The following is a 23,498-nucleotide window of genomic DNA, read 5'->3' as shown; positions in this document are numbered from 1 at the left end:
AATACTTCAATATTAACAGAAAAATAAAGTCAAGTAATATTCTCAGGTGTCAGCAGTAGAAGACCAATATCCCAACAACTCAGAATTTTGAAAGCAACATAAAAAATCTTCATGATAATGCAACTGTGATATGTTGATTATCACAGTAATAGTTTCTAGCCATTGCTATAAAAGTGGAGAGTTACATTGTGATATTTGCTTGAAAAGACCACAAGAAAGCAATTTACAGCTTTTCTCCATTTTTTATAAAAATTTCCCTTTTACAAACAAATAAGGCAATTAGTTGAAACAATAATAATCTTGCACTTTGAAGAGCATCAGTGTTTTCCTCAGACAACATAATGTATTTCATAACAAAAAACACAACTAAAAAGATTTTTTATTGAAAATAGAGATGGAAAACATGTAGGAAAAGTAGAGACAGATGTCTAATAGTAAAGGTAAAGATTCTGTACTAAAAGAAATCACTAAAAGATCACACTGTGATCACTACATCACAACTTATTTACTGAGTGTAATCTTCAGTATTTATAATCACATTAAATGAAAAATGTCCCAATTCCACTTTTAAGACACAATGGGAAAAAAAAAAAGGCTCAGCTATAAAATTGTTTTTCCTAACCATTGGGACACAATGCTTTAAAAACTGCTAAAAATGCTGAAAAGGCTTGTTCTGTAATTCCAGAAACTTAAAAATTGAATATTTATTACATTTTCATAGTCCATAAACTTAGTCCATTAATCCTAGAATCTCAAGATCTGCACAAATTGAGAAGACAGGATGTTCTACAATGACAGGAAGAAAAATATTTTCATTCTAACTCAAATTATAGGACAGAAATAATTCCATTGTATTTTAAATACTTCCTAACATACACTAGGGAGAAATAAAAATAACCTCAGATATGCAGATGACACCACCCTTATGGCAGAAAGTGAAGAGGAACTAAAAAGCCTCTTGATGAAAGTGAAAGTGGAGAGTGAAAAAACTGGCTTAAAGCTCAACATTCAGAAAACGAAGATCATGGCATCTGATCCCATCACTTCATGGGAAATAGGTGGGGAAACAGTGGAAACAGTGTCAGACTTTATTTTGGGGGGCTCCAAAATCACTGCAGATGGTGACTGCAGCCATGAAATTGAGACGCTTATTCCTTGGAAGAAAAGTTATGACCAACCTAGATAGCATATTCAAAAGCAGAGACATTACTTTGCCAACAAAGGTCCGTCTAGTCAAGGCTGTAGTTTTTCCAATGGTCATGTATGGATGTGAGAGTTGGACTGTGAAGAAAGCTGAGCGCCAAAGAATTGCTACTTTTGAACTGTGGTGTTGGAGAAGACTCTTGAGTCCCTTGGACTGCAAGGAGATCCAACCAGTCCATTCTGAAGGAGATCAGCCCTGGGATTTCTTTGGAGGGAATGATGCTAAACCTGAAACTCCAGTACTTTGGCCACCTCATGCGAAGAGTTGACTCATTGGAAAAGACTCTGATGCTGGGAGGGTTTGGGGGCAGGAGGAGAAGGGGACGACAGAGGATGAGGTGGCTGGATGGCATCACCAACTCGATGGACGTGAGTTTGAGTGAACTCCGGGAGTTGGTGATGGACAGGGAGGCCTGGCGTGCTGCGATTCATGGGGTCGCAAAGAGTTGGGCACGACTGAGCGACTGAACTGAACTGAACATCAGAAAAAGGAATTCATACAAAACTCTGGAAAAAATTGCTAAATATCACCCTATATACCTATTTCTAAGAACCCGTTATTCGAAATTATGAGTTCTTTTGTTATACAGTGAACTGGGTAGCTCACTTAGGTATGCTCATATCTGGGTTTCTATCCTTGCGACACCTAAGATTTTGCCTTAATAACCAATTAAAGTTAGAGATGGAAAACACACAGTCTTTCTGTGCCTGACAATCATTTTTTACAAAAAAACAGCTTTATCAACATGAAATTTTCTTGATATGTAATTTATAATACCATAAATCCCATTGATTTAAACTTTACAATTCAATGGGTTTTACTATATAGAGAGTTGTACAACTATCACTATAATTTAGTTTTAGAATATTTTCATTATTCCTCCCCCTCAAAAAAAATTTGTACCCATTAGCATTACTCTCTTTCCTCCCTGTTTAGTCTGAGGGAGTCACTCATTTACTTTCTTCCTTTATTGATTTTTTAAGGTATTTGCAGTTTAGTTAATTTCAGTCGCTCAGTCGTGTCCGACTCTTTGCAACCCTATGCATTGCAGCATGCCAGGCTTCCTTGTCCATCACCAACTCCCAGAGCTTACTCAAACTCATGTCCATTGAGTCAGTGATGCCACCCAACCATCTCATCCTCTGTTGACCCCTTCTCCCCCTGCCCTCAATCTTTCCCAGCATCAGGATCTTTTCCAAAGAATCACTTCTTCACATCAAGTGGCCACAGTATTGGAATTTCAGCTTCAGCATCAGTCCTTCCAATGAATATTTAGGACTGATTTCCTTTAGGATGAACTGGTTGGATTTCCTTGCGGTCCAAGGGACTCTCAAGAGTCTTCTCCAACAAACACAGTTCAAAAGCGTCTTTAGTGCTCAGCTTTCTTTATAAGTCCAACTCTCACATCCATAACATGACTACTGGAAAAACCATAGCTTTGGCTAGACGGACCTTTGTCAGCAAAGTAATGTCTCTGCTTCTTAATATGCTGTCTAGGTTGGTCATAGCTTTTCTTCTAAGGAGCAAGCATCTTTTAATTTCATGGCTGGAGTCACCACCTGCAGCGATTTTGGAGCCTCCCCAAACAAAGTCTCTCACTGTTTCCATTGCTTCCCCATCTATTTGCCATAAAGTGATGGAACTGGATGCCATCATCTTAGTTTTCCGAAATACTGAGTTTTAAGCCAGCTTTTTCACTCTCCTCTTTCACTCTCATCAAGAGGCTCTTTAGTTCTTCTTCACTTTCTGCCGTAAGGGTGGTGTCATGTTACTGATATTTCTCCCTGCAATCTTGATTCCAGCTTGTGCTTCTTCCCGCCCGGCATTTCACAAGATATACTATGCATATAAGTTAAATAGTCAGGGTGACAATATACAGCCTTGACGTAAACCTTTCCCAATCTGGAACCAGTCTGTTGTTCCATGTCCAATTCTAACCGTTCTTGGCCTGGATACAGATTTTTCAGGAGGCACATAAGGTGGTCTGGTATTCCCTACTCTTTAAGAATTTTTCTCAGTTTGTTGTTTATGGCTACCATATACTCAATCCCCCAATGTAAAATATATCAAGTTCTCTAAAATCTGGCTTTAAAATAAGATAGAGATCTTCTTCAAATAAAATAAGTTTTAATGATAATTTTGTTATGTTTACATTTTAAATCTATTGATTCATCTTTGCAAACATCAGTATTACATATCATTAGCTGTGTCTTTTCATTAGGTTAATTTAAAAACTTTGCAGTTATCTTCATCCATACTTTCATTCTCTTTTTCTCATCCTCCATACATGTTAAAATTAACTTTTATCTTTCTGTCTCCAACAGAACTCAGTATTAGGGTCTTTTTTGACATGGCAATTTCTTAATAAATGTATGTTGGTAGTACGGATCATATTTGTATAGTGTTCAGTATAAAGAATACAATCAAACACTATTATATAGAAACAGTTATTGATGAGATTAAATGAAATAAAGAATGCACAAAAATAATGAGATGCAAAGGTCACCCCTTACTAACATTTTCAAGCAGTTAATGACTTGAAGAGATCAAGTTTAATAATATTAAACAGCTCATTTGGTTTGGGTGCTTTTTGTTTTGTTTGGGAATTGCCTAATGCTCTTATGCAGATATGGTGTGATACCACTTATCAACCACTGAATTCAAGAAATTCTTGGTATGCTGGTGCTTAAGCCCTAACCAAAGCTATCACTACTTTGAATTTCCCTGCTTTTGGTTGGAGGATTCTGAGGGAGAAAAATCTACTTTAAATAGAAGGAAGGTATCTTACAATTTCTTGAAATCACCCAGAAATGTGTTCTACAGTATTTCAATGGATATTTCATAGCACTGTTTGATTGAGAAAACTTTTCTAAGAACTGATGCTGATGGGAACAACTGTGACTATTACTATGAATGCTAATGTTTATGACCAATATTTAGAAAATGAAAGCCACTATGGTACAATTGGTCTACAACTGACCCACTAATCATGCTTTAAAAATTCACTTCCAAGTCAGTAGTAAGGACAGCAGAATACATCTTCTCACAGATTACTAGAAATCACGTTACAGTTCTCAAATTGCCCTTAAGAGTCCTTGTTCTAGGGAAAAAAGAAAAAGAATATAGTATCAAGAATAAAAAAATACTATGAGATACTTTTTCTTCAAAAAATAAAATATTTAAGCACACAGAACACTCAGGAGAAACAATAAATAAAAATTTTCATCATTATAATACTTGCAGTTAAACTTTTTAAAAATGATAAAAAGAAAATTAGCAATTATTTCCCTCTGGATACGGACTATCAATGACTGCAGAAAAGCAAGCTGAGTTGGAAGAAACATATTCATTAATTAATAAAATAATCATGAACATTCTCTTTTAACAAACATTTATTAAAAACCTATCATCTACACAGGTACTAGGATTTCACAGTTTCTTCCTGGAGGAGCTAACTGAAGAAGATGAGCAAGTAAAAAAAAATTATAGTAGTACATTAAATAATATAAAAGGCCACACTGAAGAATGAAAATTAACTAATGCAGTGACAAAGCAGAGAAACTGCATTCTGGGTAGAGGGAAAAACAGAAGTGAAGAATGATCTGCTGGAGAAAATTGAAAGCAGTATGGTATGGATTGGAGCTTCCCAAGTAGCTCAGCAGTAAAGAATCTGTTGCCATACATGAGAGGCAAGAGAAGCAAGTTTGATCCCCGGGTTGGGAAGATCCCCTGGAAGAGGGCATGGCAACCCACTCCAGTATTCTTGCCAGAAAAATATCATAGACAGAGGAGCTTGGCAGGCTACAGTCCATGAGGTCACAAAGAGATAGACATGACTGGAGTGAGTGAGCATGCATATAAGACACTTTTCATGTGACAGTGTGTGCATACAACATATATATGTACATATAAATATATAAATATATGTGAGTGACAAAGAGTTGGACACGATTCAGCAACTAAAGACACACACATACACACAGACATATAATATTCCTGAGTACACGCTCAGTTTTTTCCCCCTAATAGGGATTCATAGGAAAAGTTTGGAGACTACTATTTTAGGCCAGTTTTGTCCAACAGAATATAATACAAGCTACACATGCAATTTAAATTTTCTATTAGCCACATTAAAAAGGTACAAAGCCCTTACTTCATGATATCAAAAATTATCTCAAAGTGGATCAAAGATTTATATGAAAGGGTTAAAAGTATAAATTCTTAGAAGAAAACACAGAAGAAAATCTTCATGAACTTGGATCTGGGAAAAGACCCTCAGATATGGCACCAAAAGTACAAATGACAAAAGACACAAACTGGACTGAATTAAAATTAAAAAGTTTTGCGCTTCAAAAGACACCATCAAGAAAGTGAAAAGAGGAACTTCCTTGGTGGTCCAGTGGTTAAGAATCCGCCTGCCAATGCAGATGACATGGTTTCAATCCCTGGTCCAAGAAGATCCCACATGTCATGGAGCAAATAAGCCCACATGCTACTACTACTGAAGCCTGCGAGCTCTAGGGCCTGTGTTGCACAACACAGAAGCCACCGCAATGAGAAGCCCACGCACCACGGTGAAGAGTAGCCCCCATTTGCTGCAACTAGAGAAAGTCCATGCATAGCAACAAAGAGCCTGAGCAGCCAAAAGTAAGTAAGTTAAAAAAAAACAAAGAGTAAGTGAAAAGGTAATCCACAGAACTGGCAAAGAAGATTTCAAAATACATATCTGGTAAGGGACTGAACTGTGGTGTTGGAGAAGACTCTTGAGTCCCTTGGACTGCAAGGAGATCCAAATCAGTCAATTCTAAAGGAGATCAGTCCTGGATGTTCTTTGGAAGGAATGATGCTAAAGCTGAAACTCCAGTACTTTGGCCACCTCATGCGAAGAGTTGACTCATTGGAAAAGACTCTGATGCTGGGAGGGATTGGGGGCAGGAGGAGAAGGGGACGACAGAGGATGAGGTGGCTGGATGGCATCACTGACTCGATGGACGGATGTGAGTTTGAGTGAACTCCGGGAGTTGGTGATGGACAGGGAGGCCTGGTGTGCTGTGATTCATGGGGTCGCAAAGAGTCGGACACGACTGAGCGACTGAACTGAACTGAACTGAAGGCACTTGGAGATACCAAGGGAAGATTTCATGCAAAGGTAGGCACAATAAAGGGCAGAAATGTAATGGACCTAACAGAAGCACAAGATATTAAGAAGAGGTGGCAAGAATACACAAAAGAACTATACAAAAAAGATCATAACTCAGATAATCACGATGGTGTGATCACTCACCTAGAGCCAGACATCCCGGTACACAAAGTCAAGTGGGCCTTAGGAAGCATCACTACAAGCAAAACTAGTGGAGGTGATGAAATTCCAGTTGACTATTTCAAATCCTAAAAGATGATGCTGTGAAAGTGCTGTGATCAATATGCCAGCAAATTTGGAAAACTCGGCAGTGGCCACAGGACTGGAAAAGGTCAGTTTTCATTCCAATCTCAAAGAAAGGCAATGCCAAAGAATGTTCAAACTACTGCACAATTGCACTCATCTCACATGCAAGCAAAGTAATGCTCAAAATTCTCCAAGCTAGGCTTCAATAGTATGTGAACCAAGAACATCCAGATGTTCAAGCCGGATTTAGAAAAGGCAGAAGAAAGAAAGAAAGAAGAAAGAAAGTGAAGTAGCTTAGTTGTGTCTGACTCTTTGCGAGCCCATGGACTGTCTTCTCCATCCATGGGATTTTCCAGGCAAGAATACTGGAGTGGGTTGCATTTCCTTCTCCAGGGGATCTTCCCAACCCAGGGATCGAGCCCAGGTCTCCCACATTGCAGGCAGATGCTTTACCCTCTGAGCCACCTGGGAAGCCCCAGAAAAGGCAGAGGAACCAGAGATCATATTGCCAACATCCACTGGATTACAGAAAAAGCAAAAGAATTCCAGAAAAACCTCTACTTGTGCTTCATTGACTATGCTAAAGCCTTTGACCGTATGGATCACAATAAACTGTGCAAAATTCTTAAAAAGATGGCAATATTAGACCACATTACCTTGCTCCTGAGAAACCTGTAAGCAGGTCAAGAAGCAACAGTTAGAACTGGACACGGAATAATAGATTGACTTCAAATTGGGAAAGGAGTACATCAAGGCTGTATATTGTCACCCTGCTAATTTAACTTCAATGCAGAGTACATCATGCGAAATGTCAGGCTGGAAGAAGTACAAGCTGGAATCAAGATTGCAGGGAGATATATCAATAACCTCAGATATGCAGATGACGCCATCCTTATGGCAAAAAGTGAAGAGGAACTAAAGAACCTCTTGATGAGAGTGAAAAAGCTGGCTTAAAACTCAACATTCAAAAAATTAAGATCATGGCATTTGGTCCCATCACTTCATGGCCAATAGATGGGGAAACAATGGAAACAGAGAGAGACTTCATTTCCTTGGGCTCCAAAATCACTGCAGATGGTAACTCAAGCCATGAAATTAAAAGATGCTTGCTCCTTGGATGAAAAGCCATGAGCAACCTAGATAACATATTAAAAAGAAGAGACATTACTTTGCTGACAAAGGTCCGTCTATCCAAAGCTATGGGTTTTCCAGTAGTCACGTATGGATGTGAGAGTTGGACTACAAAGAAAGTTGAGTGCCAAAGAATTGATGCTTTTGAATTCTGGTGTTGGAGTAGACTCCTGAGACTCCCTTGGACTGCAAGGAGATCAGACTAGTCAATGATAAAGGAAATCAGTCCTGAATATTCATTGGAAGGACTGATGCTGAAGCTCCAATACTTTGGCCACCTGATATGAAGAGCTGACTCATTGGAAAAGACCCTGATGAAGGCAGGAGGAGAAGGGGATGACAGAGAATGAGATGGTTGGATGGCATCACTGACTTGACGGACATGAGTTTGAGCAGGCTCCCAGAGTTGGTGATGGACAGGGAAGTCTGGAGCCCTGTAGTCCATGCTGTTGCAACGAGTCGGTCCCTTAACTATATTATGTTGAGTTATGTTCCTTCTATGCCTACTTTCTGCAGAGGTTTTTTAAAATTATAAATGGGTGTTGAATTTTGTTGAAAGCTTTCTCTTCATCAGTTGAGATGATCATATGGTTTTCTCTTTTCATTTGTTAATATGGTGCATCACATTGATTAATTTGTATATATTAAAGAGTCCTTGCATCCCTGGATAAAGTCCACTTGATCATGATATATGATCTTTTTAATGTGTTGTTAGATTCTATTTGCTAGAGCGTTGTGGACTTTTGCATGTATGTTCACCAGTGATATTGGCCTGTAACTGTCTTTTTTTGCGGTATTTTCATCTGATTTTGGTATCAGGGTGATGGTGGCCTCACAAAATGAGTTTGGGAGTTCTCCTTCCTCTGAAATTTTCTGGAAGACTTTGAGGATAAGTGGTAGCTCTTCCCTAAACTTTTGGCCGAATTCACCTGTGACTGCTTTTATATTTCAACCTCCTAAATATTTAAATGTGGCATGTTGCTGTGCTGAGTAGTTTGATGTTACGGGTATATTCTTTTAGAAATCTGGGATATTAGAAGTCAGAAGAAAGGACGTGATTTTAGCTTAAATGAAATTCAAGGCAAGACAAATGAACAATTGCTCAACTATGCTGAGTTTATGTCTCCTTAACTACAATGCACATACAATGAAAACAAGTCTTTATAGTGAGTTCTTTATAATGAGTAACCAGGGATACAGTCAGGAAAAATGACTCCTGCTAAAGTTTGGTTGGTAGGCTATTTATTTATTTAGTACTGAACTCCTCAAGAAAGCACTGCTTTTACAGGCTCTTTGTTGGGATACTACAGTAGGTACAGCATTCAATTCTTTGTAATTACTTAACTGCCATGTGATTTTTTTTTTACCTGCACCAAGATTAAATTTGACATGAACTAGAAACTAATACCACCAGAGTATAGTTTTATATTTAAATTTTAAACTAAATTTTTACCTGTTATATGGTAAAATTAATTCCCATGGGTTATCTCTTAGCTTTCTTCAGCACCTCATGACACCAAATAAAAGTTACCATTTTGGATTTGTCAATGGAAGTCAGCACTTCTGATTATCACACATAATTTCATAGAAGCATAGCCCAGCCAAAGTGAACATGGTTGACCCTCGCTCATATCTGAGTTATCAAAGCACAGTGGGGGACTGATACTCTGTCTTGAGTCCTTCAATACTGGATACTTCACTCAGTATTACCAAAATTTAAATACTAACTGTATATACTCAGGTACCTGCTAATTAGTTACATAGACCGAAATAACATTGGGGTTTTTGATCTTCTTCAGTTTTAGAAGGTCAGAGTTCTGTCTCTATTAGCACGGCATGAAGAAATGGTTCAGAAAAAGGGCATACAGGCCAGAATGATTTCAGCTTCAGAGAGCATCAGGTTGCTCCCTGCACTGCCCACTTTTGTGGCAGTTACAGGGACTAAATAAATAGTGGTTTATTCTGATTACCTATAGTTGTATGTCTTTTTCTAGTTTTTCTGTAGGGTTAAACTTTCAAGTTGATTAGCAGTAGCTTTTTAAAGGACTATTCCTAAAACCAACCCAAATGAAATAAGCACAACTTTTCTCTAAGGACAAAAATGAGAACTCACATATATGAGAATAAAGGAGAGGAAAACAAAATTACTTTATGCTCAAAAGTCTGCTAGAGAAAAATAAAAGCTCCCTCTGTGTTATCTTTTCCTTTATTATAAAGATTAGTCTACTGTGAAAGTTTCAACTTAAAGCTCTTTATAAAACTAGACAGAAACTAAAACAAAGGTCAGTAGTATGCAGTAAATCTTGCAATTTGAAAGGTTTAAAAACCCTCAGAAAAGTCTCCACATTCAGGTCTGCCAAAACAAACAGAGATGCACACACTAGGACCACGTTAGTGCCTGGGTGTTGCCCATTTAGTATTACAAGTTAAAGAGCATAACCAAAACATGTAACCAGAAAATCTTGTTTGCTATTTTCAAAACAATCATGACCGAAACAAAAACATTACTTCAGATTTTCAAGTTTAGTCAAGTCAAGAAGAGCTTATTTTATTTTAATCTGCTTTAATTGTCTAAGCCCTTTTAACTTTCCATGACTTTGGCCCAGAAAGCTTAATACAATATTTAGTTATTGCTCATATCTCTCTTGAAAATTCAAACTGGGAGCACCCTTATTTAACAATTGTAATGCGTTTAGGATACATTTCTGGAATTTATTTTTCAAACTAATTTAGAAAAGTTAGTTTTGTTACTTCTTTATGGGAAACTGGCATTATGGTCTATGTCTTAAGAAATTGAGTTATATCAAAGAATGTGAATCTCAAAACTAGTTTCATGTCCAGGGGTTGTTTCTACTAATTACTTCAAGAGGGTCTCATTACAATAAAACAAAATTGTTTTAAAGGAAAATTCAAATTATGCCTCACCAGCATTTTTGGAACACTGGCCTTATCTCTAAAATCAATGCTTTGATCAATTTATTTTAAGGAACATTAACTAACATAACAAACTTCACTTGAACACCTACTCGATGCCAGGCATTCACTGTGATGAACTTTGTATCCATTTTCTCATTTTAATTTCATAATATGCCTTAAGTGGCAATAGGCAACTAGCGAAAATTTTCAGTGACGATTTACTAATGGCAATATGGCACTCAAAAACAGAAGGCCTACAAACTAAAGTTTTGAATAACCATTAAAATTTATCTATTTGAAGAATATCCAATGATATAAGAAAATGTTCAGGGTAAAATTAGAAGACAAAAAGTTAAACTTCTAAGTTACATACAATAATACCATAAATATGTAGAAAATATATCTATCTGTATACATTTTTGAATGGTTATCTTTGGATAGCAGGATTACTGGTAATTTTACCAATTTTCTAAAATAAACACGTATTATTTTTATAATCAGAAACCCCCTCCAATTAAGTGCTACCCTGAAATACCTGAATTGGTTGTTGAATATTTGTTGTTGTTAAGTGCCTAAGTTGTGTCTGACTCTTTTGCAACCCCTCGGAATGTGGCTTGCCAGGCTCCTCTGTTTATGGGATTTCCCAGGCAAGAACACTGGAGAGGGTTGCCACTTCCTTCTCCAGAGGATCTTCCCTATCCAGGGATTGAACTTGCGTCTCCTGCTTTGTTAGACGGATTCTTTACCATTGAGCCACCAGGGAATTAGTTGTTGAATATATGAGATTTCAAATCAAACACTGTATGAATGGGGTATACTGTATAGCAGATGTGAAACAAGTTCCTTTGAAATTTCAATACACTTTGTTATGGGCTGATGTATAATGGAAACTTTGTTATGTAAATATTTCATGGGCCATTCTGTTATTTTATAAGTCACCCTAAGCTTCCATTGTTTTAATTTTAAATGTGATAAATTAAATATAAATTTTCTAGAAGATTATATTGCTTTCATCTTTTTTCTTTTTGAATCGGAGGATAATTGCTTTACAATGTTGTATTGGTTTCTGCCATACAACAATCTTAAATAAATTAAACCTAAAGTACAAAGCCATTTACTTCTTTACAAATATCCATCAGAAAATCAAATAAGGACTTTGCAAACTTCAGAAATGCATCAGATCCTCAAAAGGGGTTTTCTTTGACATGGGTCAACTTTGTGCGTACAGTAGGTACTCAATAAAAGTTGTTGAATGAATGGAAAAAGGAATGCATAAATGTCCTCTGGCTATCCAGACTTACTTTCCCTTCACTCCATTTAGATGACCTGAGAAGCACTTCCTCAAAATAACCCTCTGGTTCATCATGAGAAGAATGCCTGGCACCAGCTGGTAGGAGGTATTAATAGCATGCCCATTAGGCACTTGTTCAAGGCACATAGATAGCTCAGTGATAAAATCTTTAGAAATATTTGAACAGACAGTTAAGATTATGCAGAACATGAATCAGTTGTGGTTCCTTATATTTTCAGTCTAAATATTAAGAAATTAACATCTGCTTTGGAAATTCCAAAAAAAATATTAAGGTTAATAGTAATAATTGCTTTCAATTTTAGAATAACTCAGTATTTGGGGCTACCAAAAGAAACCTTATAAGAGAAAATTTCTTTTTTCTTGTGAACAAGATGCATTTGAAGGAACTGGATGCAAAAATTATGGACTTTTTCCTTCAAATTTCAATTTTTAGCATTTTACCAATCATTTGCCACTGATAAAAAAAAAAGTTGCTTGCCCATAAAATCACTTTTCTATTTTTCCCTTGGCAATATAATCCTCAAATACAGAAATACCCTGAAAACGACAAATTATCCTAGGTCATCCTTAGTGAACTCGGAGGGACTCGGGGAAGAATGTGAATGGAATGGGATTACACCCAATTTTTCAAATAATACATAATTTAGAAATACTTGCATCTTCACTAAACAGAATTAACCATGCCAGCTACAATTTGTTATCTAGTAGTCAACTATCCTTGATCTATTTAGTGTAACTAGTAGGAAACACAAGTTCTAAGCATCTTTTTGTTACCTCTCATAAAATGACCTATATCTATAAAGACATGTTATCTTCTGAGCCAAAGCTTCTATAAAAGTGTTAGAGTTAAGATTAATTGTTTTTCTTACTTAGTATGTAATATCTCTAAATGTTTAAATCAATTCATATAAAAATAACAGATAAATAAGCAGCTTTGAATCCTCAAATACTTAGATGAAGAGACAATTCTGCTAGCTATCTCACACCATGCTGGGTAGAGACAATGGAGAATAAACAAGAATAAGATGTACTTGCTGACCTTGAGGATCTTTCCATCTGGCTGGGGAAGCAATATGGAAATGAGAGCTAGCAAGATAAAGACAAATGCTTGTTGTGTGGTTACATGGAAAATAGATGTTTATAGGCAGGGAGATATACTACCATCATTTTGGGTAGACAGACAAATAAGGCTGGAGAAGCAGAGCTACATGGAAGGGCTCAGAAGTCTGACAGAAACATTTAGATTTGTTATGGTAGCAAATGGGACTCTTTTTGCAAAGCAGGATGAATTTAGGTGGGAGAAAGGAGTTAGGTCAACTAGAAAACCAATTAATATAGGTACAATTTTCTCTTGGCATACTTTCAATAAATAGTATTTTATAAAATAACTGGTGGATCTTCTAAACATTTTCTTGGTCTTCATAAAGTCTTTTATATTTTCAGTCACAATATATCTGCTGGGCTTTCCTGATGACTCAGCAGTAAAAGAATCTTCCTACAATGTAGGAGTCATAGGAGCCACGGTTTTGATCCCTGGGTCGGGAAGATCCCCTGGAGGAAGAAATGGCAACTCATTCCAGTATTCCTGCCTGGAAAATCCCATGGAAAGAGGATCCTGGTGGGCTACAGTCAACGGGGTCACAGAGAGTCAGACTCGACTGAGTGACCAGTGCATATATGCTAGCTCTCTCTCTCTTTCTCTCTCTCTCAATCTTTTTCTCTCTCTCTTTCAAGTATAAGTCAAGGAATGTACACAGGCGAATATGAAACAAGGGAAAAAAGGAAACACAATTCATTAATTTTAACCTGAAAAAATTTAAATGCTGCCATTATCAGCATTTAAATGATGCCATTATTCAATGGAATCCAATTCGAGGAAAATTCTAATGTACACTTACAGTCTACTTAAAAATACATGAAAGGCATGATTATTACTATGTTATATTTCATGAACAATGTAATATTTATGCATAAGAAGAAATACAGTAACTTTATTTGTCACTCCATTTAGTACATTATCAAAAAGCAGAATGTCATTACATTTAGCTTGACTAGATAAGTAAACAAATATATATTGATCCTACCTTTGCTTTAGTCGTCTTTTGGCTGTTGTGGGAACATTAGCACCATAGCCATAGGAAAAAAGAACCCTTTCGGCTTCAACTTCATCTTCAACTGGAAAATAATAAGTATATGCTGTGAAATTCTTTCTTCTTAAAAAGCATGCCAGAAGTGAAAATAAAAGAGGTCATAATAATGAATTAGTGAATATAAGAACACTTATATGCATAATCTCAAACAGGCCATTTGTAAATAGCAGCATATTTCATAAAGTGTCTGCTTGCTTGGAGTTGTCCCATTTATTGCTTCAAAGTGTAAGGGACTGCATCATATGACACATTAAGTTGTCTTGTTATAAAACACAATAATATAGACTGTTTATTCTGAGATTCAAAGGCTTTTTGCATGAAATGTTTGTTATGTAATTATGAAAAAGTAAAGATAACCTCAATCTCATCACTTCTCTTCTTGATAAATGACTATTTTTAATTAGAAAAGATGTTCATTATTTTATCAGAAGATAAAGTTATATAACTTGTTATCAAGTTATCCTAACTTGCAATAATGAAATTATGCATTTATGTAGGCTACTCTGTAAAGAAAACATACAGTCTAAGAACCTATTGACTTTTTTTTAATTACAAAAAATTTAGCAACAACCTTTACTTCTAAATTTTGTTATTGTCACACACTCCCCAAAAGAAATTTTAACCAACTGGTTAACATTTTATGGGTAAAAAGTTTAAATGCAATGATAATTTTACTGGAAGTTGAGATGAAAAAACATTTAATCAAAGGCCATAAAAACTGAAGGTTTATAGCTCAATTTAAAGCAGTCAATGACATATAACAATTTTTATAACATTATTCATTGATAACCATTATTTTAATGTCCAAAAGAGAAACCTACTTTCAGAAGTGTTTCAAGTTTAAAACAAAGCCACAGATTCTACATTAGTAAGGAAGTTACTTGCAGGCCTATCACTGTAATATGCCTTTTTGTTGTTTGATCCTGCTGTGGTACAGTAAACATTTTAGGAATATTTGTAAGTGTTTTCCTTCAATTTTGACTCTATTTTTCACACTGAACCAAGATCAGTTTTCAGAGGTCAGACTGTTAATTATGAGGGACATGTGGAAGCGAGAGATGCGTGGTGCCATGAGCAGTCGTGTTATCAGCTATCACTACTCAGATCCAAGTTGACTTCACTTCATCTCTATCAGAGCTAGAGCTGGCATTAGATACCCGTCTGACTCTTGTCTGTCTTACATCGTTCTAAGTTCAGAAGAGAGAGGAGTAAATTTAGCTAACATCTCAAAAACTCATCAGATACTGATGGACAACTTAAATTTGAGAAATACTTACTTGGTTAGTAACTTATGGTATAATTATTCTAGTGATGATTTAATTAAAGAAGCAATATACTATACAACATGGTAAATGGTACTAAAGACATATGAATGTGTCTTAGAAGCACAACTAATATCTGAGTACTACCATTTTTCCCATGCTACAGGCATAAAGAAGGTATGGGGAGAATGACATTTACAGAGAAGTTGCCGGAAGGAACTGTAATGTGTAAAGGCACAGAGCTGAGAAGTTTTAGTATTAACAATTGGGAGGAAAGTGGCTACAGTTAGTCTGAAAAACAATGGTAGTAGTCTTGTTTGCTAGGCTAAAGAGCCTGGATTTTATTCTAAGACAACAAGATAACAAAAAGTTAAAAGTGATTAAAACAGGTAAGTGACATGACCAACAGATTTTTGTTGTTAACTCTGATTTTATATAGGAAAAAAATTCCAGTAATGAGAAAACAGAACTCCTCACAAGTTACAGGTACTATTATTAACTGGATTTAGGAAAGGAATGAAAACTAGAATTCCATACAGACCTGTGGAATGACTAGCCTAAAGACACTAACTGAAATTGCGGAAAGAGATAAGATTATCTAGAAAACAGGTAAGTAAGAGTTAAAGAGGATGAGGGGAAAAAATCCCCAGGAACTAGAAACAGATAGAAGAAGAGATAATAAAAATGATGGAGAAGAAACAATCAAAAGTGATGATTTAAGAAGCAAGAGAAGAGTTTTGAAAAATGTGACAAATGCTGAGCAGAGGTTACAAGTAGAAGGAGGATGGAGAAGAGGTCCCTCAATTGACAATTAGAAATCTGATATTTACAAAAAATTTATTTACTTTCTGGACAATATCTATACTTTTAACAACTTGATAAGATCTTTGAAAACAAAACTCCTCAAATACTTAATATTATGTGCGGGCTTAGTTGCTTCAGTTGTGTCTGACTCTCTGCGACCCTATGGACCAGGGCCTGCCAGGCTCCTCTGTCCATGGTATTCTCCAGGCAAGAATACTGGAGTGGGTTGCCATTTCCTTCTCCAAAGTAATATTACACTTAATTACAAAAAGCAATTCAAGCATAAACAGGATACTGCAATTTGCCATGGTTTGCTACTGTTCAGTTAGTCATATCTGACTCTGTGACCCCATGGACTGAAGCACATCAGGCTTCTTGGTCCTTCACCATCTCCTGGAGTTTGCTCAAACACACGTGAATAGAGTTGATGACGCCATCCAACCATTTCATCTTCTGTTGTCCCCTTCTCTTCCTGCCCTCAATCTTTCCCAGCATCAGTCTTTTCCAGTGAGTCAGCTCTTCACATCAGGTGGCCAAAGTATTGGAGTTTCAGCTTCAACATCAGTCCTTCCAATGAATATTCAGGGCTGATTTCCTTTAGAACTGACTGGTTTGATCTCTTTGCTGTCCAAGGGACTCTCAAGAGTCTTCTCTAGCACCACAGTTCGAAAGCTTCAATTTTTCAGTGCTCAGCCTTCTTTATGGTACAACTCTAACATCCAAACATGACTACTGGAAAAACCATACATATGACTATACGGACTTTGGTCAGCAAAGTGATGTTTCTGCTTTTTAATGCACTGTCTGCAACTCCAATCTTTGGCCACCTGACATGAACAGCTAACTCACTGGAAAAGACCCTGATGCTGGGAAGGACTGAAGGCAGAAGAAGAGGGTGACAGAGGATGAGATGGTTGGATGGCATCACCAATTCAACAGACACAAACTTGGGCAAACCTTGGGAGATGGGAGGGACAGCAAAACCTGGCATGCTGCCGTCCATGGGGTCACAAAGAGTTGGACATGACTTGGCAACTGAACAACAACTAGGTTTGTCATAGCTTTTCTTCCAAGGATCACGCTTCTTTTAGTTTCAGAGCTAGTCACCATCTGCAGTGATTTTGGAGCCAAAGAAAATAAACTGTTACCATTTCCATTTGTTTCCCCATCTATTTGCCATGAAGTGATGGGAATGTATGCCATGATCTTACTTTTTTGAATGTTGAGTTTTAAGCCAGCTTTTTCACTCCTTTTGTACCTTGATTAAGGAGGCTCTTTAGTTCCTCTTCACTTTCTCCCATGAAGATGGTATGATCTGCATATCTGAGGTTGTTGCTATTTCTCCTGGCAATCTTGATTCCATCTAGCGCTTCATCCAGCCCCGCATTGTGCATGATGTACATTCTGCATATAAGTTAAATAAGCAGGTTGTACAGCTTTGACATACTCCTTTCTCAATTTTGAACCAGTCCATTGTTCCATGTCTGGTTCTAAGTGTTGCTTCTTGACCTGCATACAGGTTTCTCAGGTGGTGATACCCATCTCTTTAGGAATTTTCCACATTTAGTTGTGATCCACAGTCAAAGGCTTTAGTGTAATCAATGAAGCAGAAGTAAATGTTTTTCTGGAATTCTCCTGCTTTTTTCTATGATCCAGGGTATGCTGGCAATTTGATCTATGGTTCCTTTCCCTTTTCTAAATCCAGCCTGTACATCTGGATGTTTTTGGTTCATGTACTACTGAAGCCTGGCTTGAAGGATTTTGAGTATTACCTTGCTAGCCTGTGAAATGAGCACAACTGCACAGTAGTTTGAACATTCTCTGGCATTGCCTTTCTTTAGGATTGGAATGAAAACTGACCTTTTCCAGTCTTGTGGCCACTACTGAGTTTTCCAAATTTCCTGGCATATTGAGCGCAGCACTTTAAAAGCATTATCTTTTAGGATTTGAAATAGCTCAGATGGAATTCCATCACCTCCATTAGCTGTTTGTAGTGAGGCTTCCTAAAGCCCACTTGACTTCACACTCCAGGATGTCTCGCTTGAAATTTGTGACCACATCATCATGGTTATCTGGTTGTTGAGATTTTTTGTCATGGTTACACCTTAATAAATAAAGTCTAAGCATCTTGTGTCAGCTGAAATGAGACGAATTAGACAACAATCCTTTGAGTACTGTACACACTATGGTACTAAAAAAGAATGTTTTGCCCTTACATTTCACAAATTTCATTTTTCAGTAAGTATTCATTAAACAAGGATAGGAATATTCTAATTTCCAGTGTAAATGGATAGAAAAGAACCTAGTTTACTGGTCTTCCAAGTACAAATAAGTCTAGTTTAACAAAGATATGGTTTATACAATGTCACAGCAAAAAAATTAATTTTTATATCTTTTCTAAAAATTTTATTAAGAAAATATTTTACATATATGAAAAACCTGAAAGAAATATACACATATATCCAACATCTGGAATTTAAATTATACATCTCACACATCTGTCCATCACTGTATTCATCCAAGTTGTTGTTGTTGTGTTAGTCGCTCAGTCGTGTTCAACTCTTTGTGACCCCATGGACTGTAGCTTGCCAGACTCCTCTGTCCATGAAATTCTCCAGGCAAGGATACTGGAGTGGGTTGCCATTCTCTTCTCTAGAGGATCTTCCCAACGCAGGGATCAAACCTAGGTCTCCTGCATTGCAGACCGATTCTTAACCATCTGAGCTACCAATGCTGTGCATTCGAGAATCTATCTTATTTGCTGATGTATTTCAAAAGAAGTTGCAGTACTGAGCCTTCACTCCAAACAGTTCCATGTGTAAATTATCAACTATAGTTCAATATTATTTACGGTTCTTTTTTTAAAATAAAATTTACATATGGTCAAAGGTACAAATCTTAAGTCTACCATTCAATGCATTTTGAGAAATATATACAGTTGACCCTTGAACAACAAGGATTTGAACTGCTTGGGTCACACTCATACATGAATATTCTATTTTTTGGAGATTTGAAACAATTTGAAAAAACTTGCAGATGAACCATGTAGCCTTAAAATATCTAAAAAAGCTAAGAATAAGGTAAGTCATGAATGCATAAAGTATATGTAGATGCTATTCTATCCTTATACAGGCATAGGTAATATTTAACAAAATCAATAATGTGTTAGTTTTCTTACTGTTTTATAACCTTGCTGTCAAACAATTACATTACTGTACTGTATGTCTCTCATAACTGAAGAAACTGCATGTTAGTGTATCATCACAGGTAAGTAGCTTTTTAAAAGGTGTAACAATGTTTCCAATACTGTAATGTAAATATGACTGTAATACTGTATGTCACAAAAATTTTATAGTGATTCAGTCATTAGTGTATAGGCTAGGCTACCCTGAAACAATCATATCAGTTACGTTGGGCTGTGATAAAGTGATATTGCTGCTTCTTTTTTATCCATGCATGAATTTTTATACCTGTAAATAAATGTGAATTTTTTTCTTCACATTATCTTTTCATTTATTTTTAATAATATGAATTTTTTACTGATGTATAGTTGATTTACAATGTTGTGTTTGTGATGTATAGCAAAGTGAGTATATATATTCCTTTTCATATTTTTTTCCATTACGGTTTATTGCAAGGTACTAAATACAGTTCCCTGTGCTAGAAAGTAGGTTTATCTATTTTGTTTATCTACTTTTCATATAGTAGTTTGTATTTCCTAATCCTAAACTCCTCTAATTAATTCTCCTACCTCCTTCTTCCCCTTTGGTAACCATAAGTTCGTTTGCTATGTTTGTGAGTTTATTTCTGTTTTGTAACTAAGTTCATTTGTGCCATACTTTAGATTCTACATATAAATGTATTATTATGATATTTGTCTTTCTCTTTCTGACTTACTTCACTTAGTATGATAACCTCTAGGTCCATCTATCTTTTCATTTTGGATATCTAGCATTAGCAATACATATAACATCTACAGTGGTTTGCACCATTTAAAACAATATTGATGTAGATGCATGCATGCTAAGTTGCTTCAGTTGTGTCCAACTCTTTGCGACCCCCTAACTGTAGCCTGCCAGGCTCCTCTGTTCAAGGAATTCTTCAGGCAAGAATACTGGAGTAGGTTACCATTCCCTTCTCCAGGGGATCTTCCTAACACAGGGATCGAACCTGTGTCTCTTATGTCTCACTGCATTGGCAGGTAGGTTCTTTACTGCTAGCACCACATGGGAAGATGATGTAAACCTACAGTATTAATAGATAGAGTGAAGTACTGTAAATATATTTTTTCTTATGACTTTCTTAACATTTTCTATGGATCTTCAAATCCTCTCTCCAACTTCTGTTTTCATCATCACATAACCTTCTTACAAGGACCCTTGAGATAGGCCCATCTGGATAATCTTATGTCAAGACTTTTGTGAATATTTCCTCCGAGTCATTTTCTTAATATGGATACCATTGCTCTGTCAAATATAAGACTATGACTACTTCTCCTACTCTGCAACTTAGTTCATTTTTTAAAAATGTCTTCTAAAAGAGCAGAGGTTTTTAATATTGATGAAATCAACTTAGTAAAGCTTTATTTTATTATAGTTCCTTTCAAGAACCTATCTAGGAAATTTTGAGCTGCATCAAGTTGCAAAAACAATCATGTTTTCCAAACATCTACAGTTTTACTTATTGCTTGCAAGTTTTTTCTTAAGTTAGTATTAGTGTATGGTATGAAATAAGGTTGAGGTTCACTTTCAAAAATATGTCTAATTTTTTTAGCACCATGTATGGAACTTTCCTTTCTCCAGTTGAATGGTTTGCTGTCTTTATTAAAAATCAAATAACCCAGAAAGTGTGGGTCTATTTATTAGTTCTCTAATTTATTTTGTTGCTGTATCTGTCTTTCTTTATGCCAGTAGTATGCTAGCTTGACACAATAGCATTATAGTAAGTCTTGAAGTCAGTCTGTGTGGGCCTTCCAATTGTGTTCCTCCCTCTGACCCGCTCACATTATTTGGGTTGTTCTAGTGTGCATATGCTCTTTGTCTTTGGGAAAGTAACTAAGAATGAAATTGCTGGATAACTGGATAGGTTGTTTGGTTTTATAAGAAAGTCTTCCTCACAAACATTGAGAATGGTCAGTCTTGCTAATTTCAGGCATTCTGGTAGGTGTGTCATGCTATTATTAAAAGTAGACTTTGAATTTTCACATAAATGGAATACTAAAATGTTAAAAAAGGAACTGTGATTGGAACAACACTGAATTAATAGAATTCATGATTTTATCTTTAGATATTTTAGAGAGTCTTCTTTAATTTTTCCTAGCAATGATTTGTATTTTGTACTGTTAAATTTATTCCTATATATTTTGTGTTTTTTGATACTATTGTAAACAAAATTGCTTTTAAAATTTCGATTTCCAATTGTTTACTTCTAGTATATTTTCATGTAATTATCATAGCCTGTTAAATTTACTTATCAGTGTCAGTGATTGCTTTGTAATCTGAAAATATAGTCTTTCCTCTTCATTTCCGATCTTTGTAAATTTTTTCCTATCATCCATTAAAGCTCAAATATGTTTGATAGAAGTTATGAAAACTTCTTGCCTGGTTCTAGAAGGCAATCCTCTAGAAATCCTTGCCTGGTTCTCTCCCTTAAAGGGAAAGCAATTGATATTTCATCATTAGTTATATTAGCTGTATATTTTTTATAGGTATCTCTTATCAGATTGAGGAAGTTTTCTTTTATTACTTATTTATTTAAACAGAGGGACATCTGCAACGTTACAGAGATAAAAAAGAATATAGAACTTTCAAAATAAGGTGATATGATAAGAATGGCAAGGCATGAAAAAGTACAAAGATAAATGAGTCTAATCATAAAAAGACATGCTAAGGAATTTGACCTTAGGCTGATTTATGTTTATAGGGGCATTAAAGCAGGTGTATGGTATGGTCAAATCTATATTTTATAGAGGTTACTCAGATGCCATGAAGAAACTGAGGATAAATTTGGAAACTACTGCAGTTATCAGACACTGACCTTAGAAATTAAAAAAAGGTAATTAATGAAAAAAAGTTTTTCTTAAATTGGGCTACCAACATAATACAGTCTTCATAAGAAAAGCTACCCCAGATAGAGTCAACCTCAACTTCAGCTGAAGATTAAACCTACTTTTATAAGAATAATACTATCATTTCTGACTTTTGAATAGAAATAATGTACTGTAGCAAACATCTCAGGCAATGGTGAAATGTTAATTTGAAATATTCTCTTGGAGTCAAGGACAACACAGGAAGATGGCAAATAAGAGGGGAATAAAGAAGTAGAAATTAAAGGTCAAAGTCTGTAATACAGGGTGTGCAATGAATTTCTATCTGTCCTTCAAGACTCATTCAAATGTTATCTCCCCTCTTTGGGATTCCTCACCTCGAACAAGGAATTAACTCACGATCTCTTCTGTACTTACCAAGATCTGCCTCTCTTTTGCTAATAGCACTTTAATTATCTGTTGACATGTTTGTCTCTCCCAGCAGAATAGACTAGGAATACCTATAAGCAAGAATTATTGCATGAACTCTACACCCTAGATCCTGGCATATGTAATCACTTTATCGCTAAATGAGTGAAATGAAACAGTAAAACAAATAAATAAATGAAAAGATAAAATCTATCATAGTTAGACAAATATATATTTTTTGCTCTCAAATCACTAGAATTAAGGTTAACTATTTTTTAAATTACAAAGTATTCTTTCAAAGAAAGTCACAAGTAATATTTTAAAGAAATATAGCAAAGCAGTTTTAGAAACAGTATCAGGTTCCTTGTGCTGTCAGAAGAAAAAGCTGTGTCTGCGTTGGGGGTGTGTGTGTTGGGGGAGACTTACTTTCTGCAGTCTGCATTATTATTTCATCAAGCTCTTTTTCCAGTTTCTCATAAGTGTCTAGCCTTGCCTTATGTTCAGAGTTCTGTGCTTGAAGTTCAGTAATGCGTTTTTCAGAAGAGGCTTGGAGACTATAAAATTCTTTAGTTAGAACCTAGAAGTGGAAAAAAAAATGGCAAAGGCAGAATTAAATTGGTTGGCAGTTAAGACGAAAACATGAAGCAAAAAATATTTTTTAATGATTTAGATATGAAGAGAAAGCTCAATGAAGATGACCGAAGAGGTAAAATACATTCGTTCCCAAGGAAAATAATTTGTTTTGAACTGAAAATTATGAAGCACCTTTTTATATAAATTGAAAAAAATGTAAAACTTAGGAATAGTTGTAGGAGTAACATTGGCATTTGCTTGTTAGAATTCAAAAAATGCAATAATGCTATACTCCTCACCTAGGTG

General features: G+C 35.9%; 1 protein-coding gene across 4 annotated transcripts in view; it reads right to left on the bottom strand.

Annotated features, from left to right (window-relative positions):
* Nucleotides 1-23,498, bottom strand: part of PIBF1 (progesterone immunomodulatory binding factor 1) — a 230,826-nt gene that overhangs the window by 71,799 nt on the left and 135,529 nt on the right. For all 4 annotated transcript variants that reach the window (XR_011259599.1, XM_069602323.1, XM_069602324.1 and 1 more), the window contains 2 exons: nt 23,046-23,196; nt 14,034-14,124 (listed from right to left, as the gene is read on the bottom strand). Coding sequence is in view for 3 of the 4 variants with exons in the window: in XM_069602323.1 (XP_069458424.1) it covers nt 14,034-14,124; nt 23,046-23,196 (242 nt within the window). In the remaining variant the exon portion in view is untranslated. The remainder of the gene's footprint in view (nt 1-14,033; nt 14,125-23,045; nt 23,197-23,498) is intronic.

The sequence above is a fragment of the Ovis canadensis genome, chromosome 10 (genome assembly GCF_042477335.2).
Source record: "Ovis canadensis isolate MfBH-ARS-UI-01 breed Bighorn chromosome 10, ARS-UI_OviCan_v2, whole genome shotgun sequence".
In the NCBI taxonomy this organism is placed as follows: Eukaryota; Metazoa; Chordata; class Mammalia; order Artiodactyla; family Bovidae; genus Ovis; species Ovis canadensis.
Note: the sequence above shows the minus strand (reverse complement) of the source record. Positions and strands in the feature narration are given on the sequence as shown.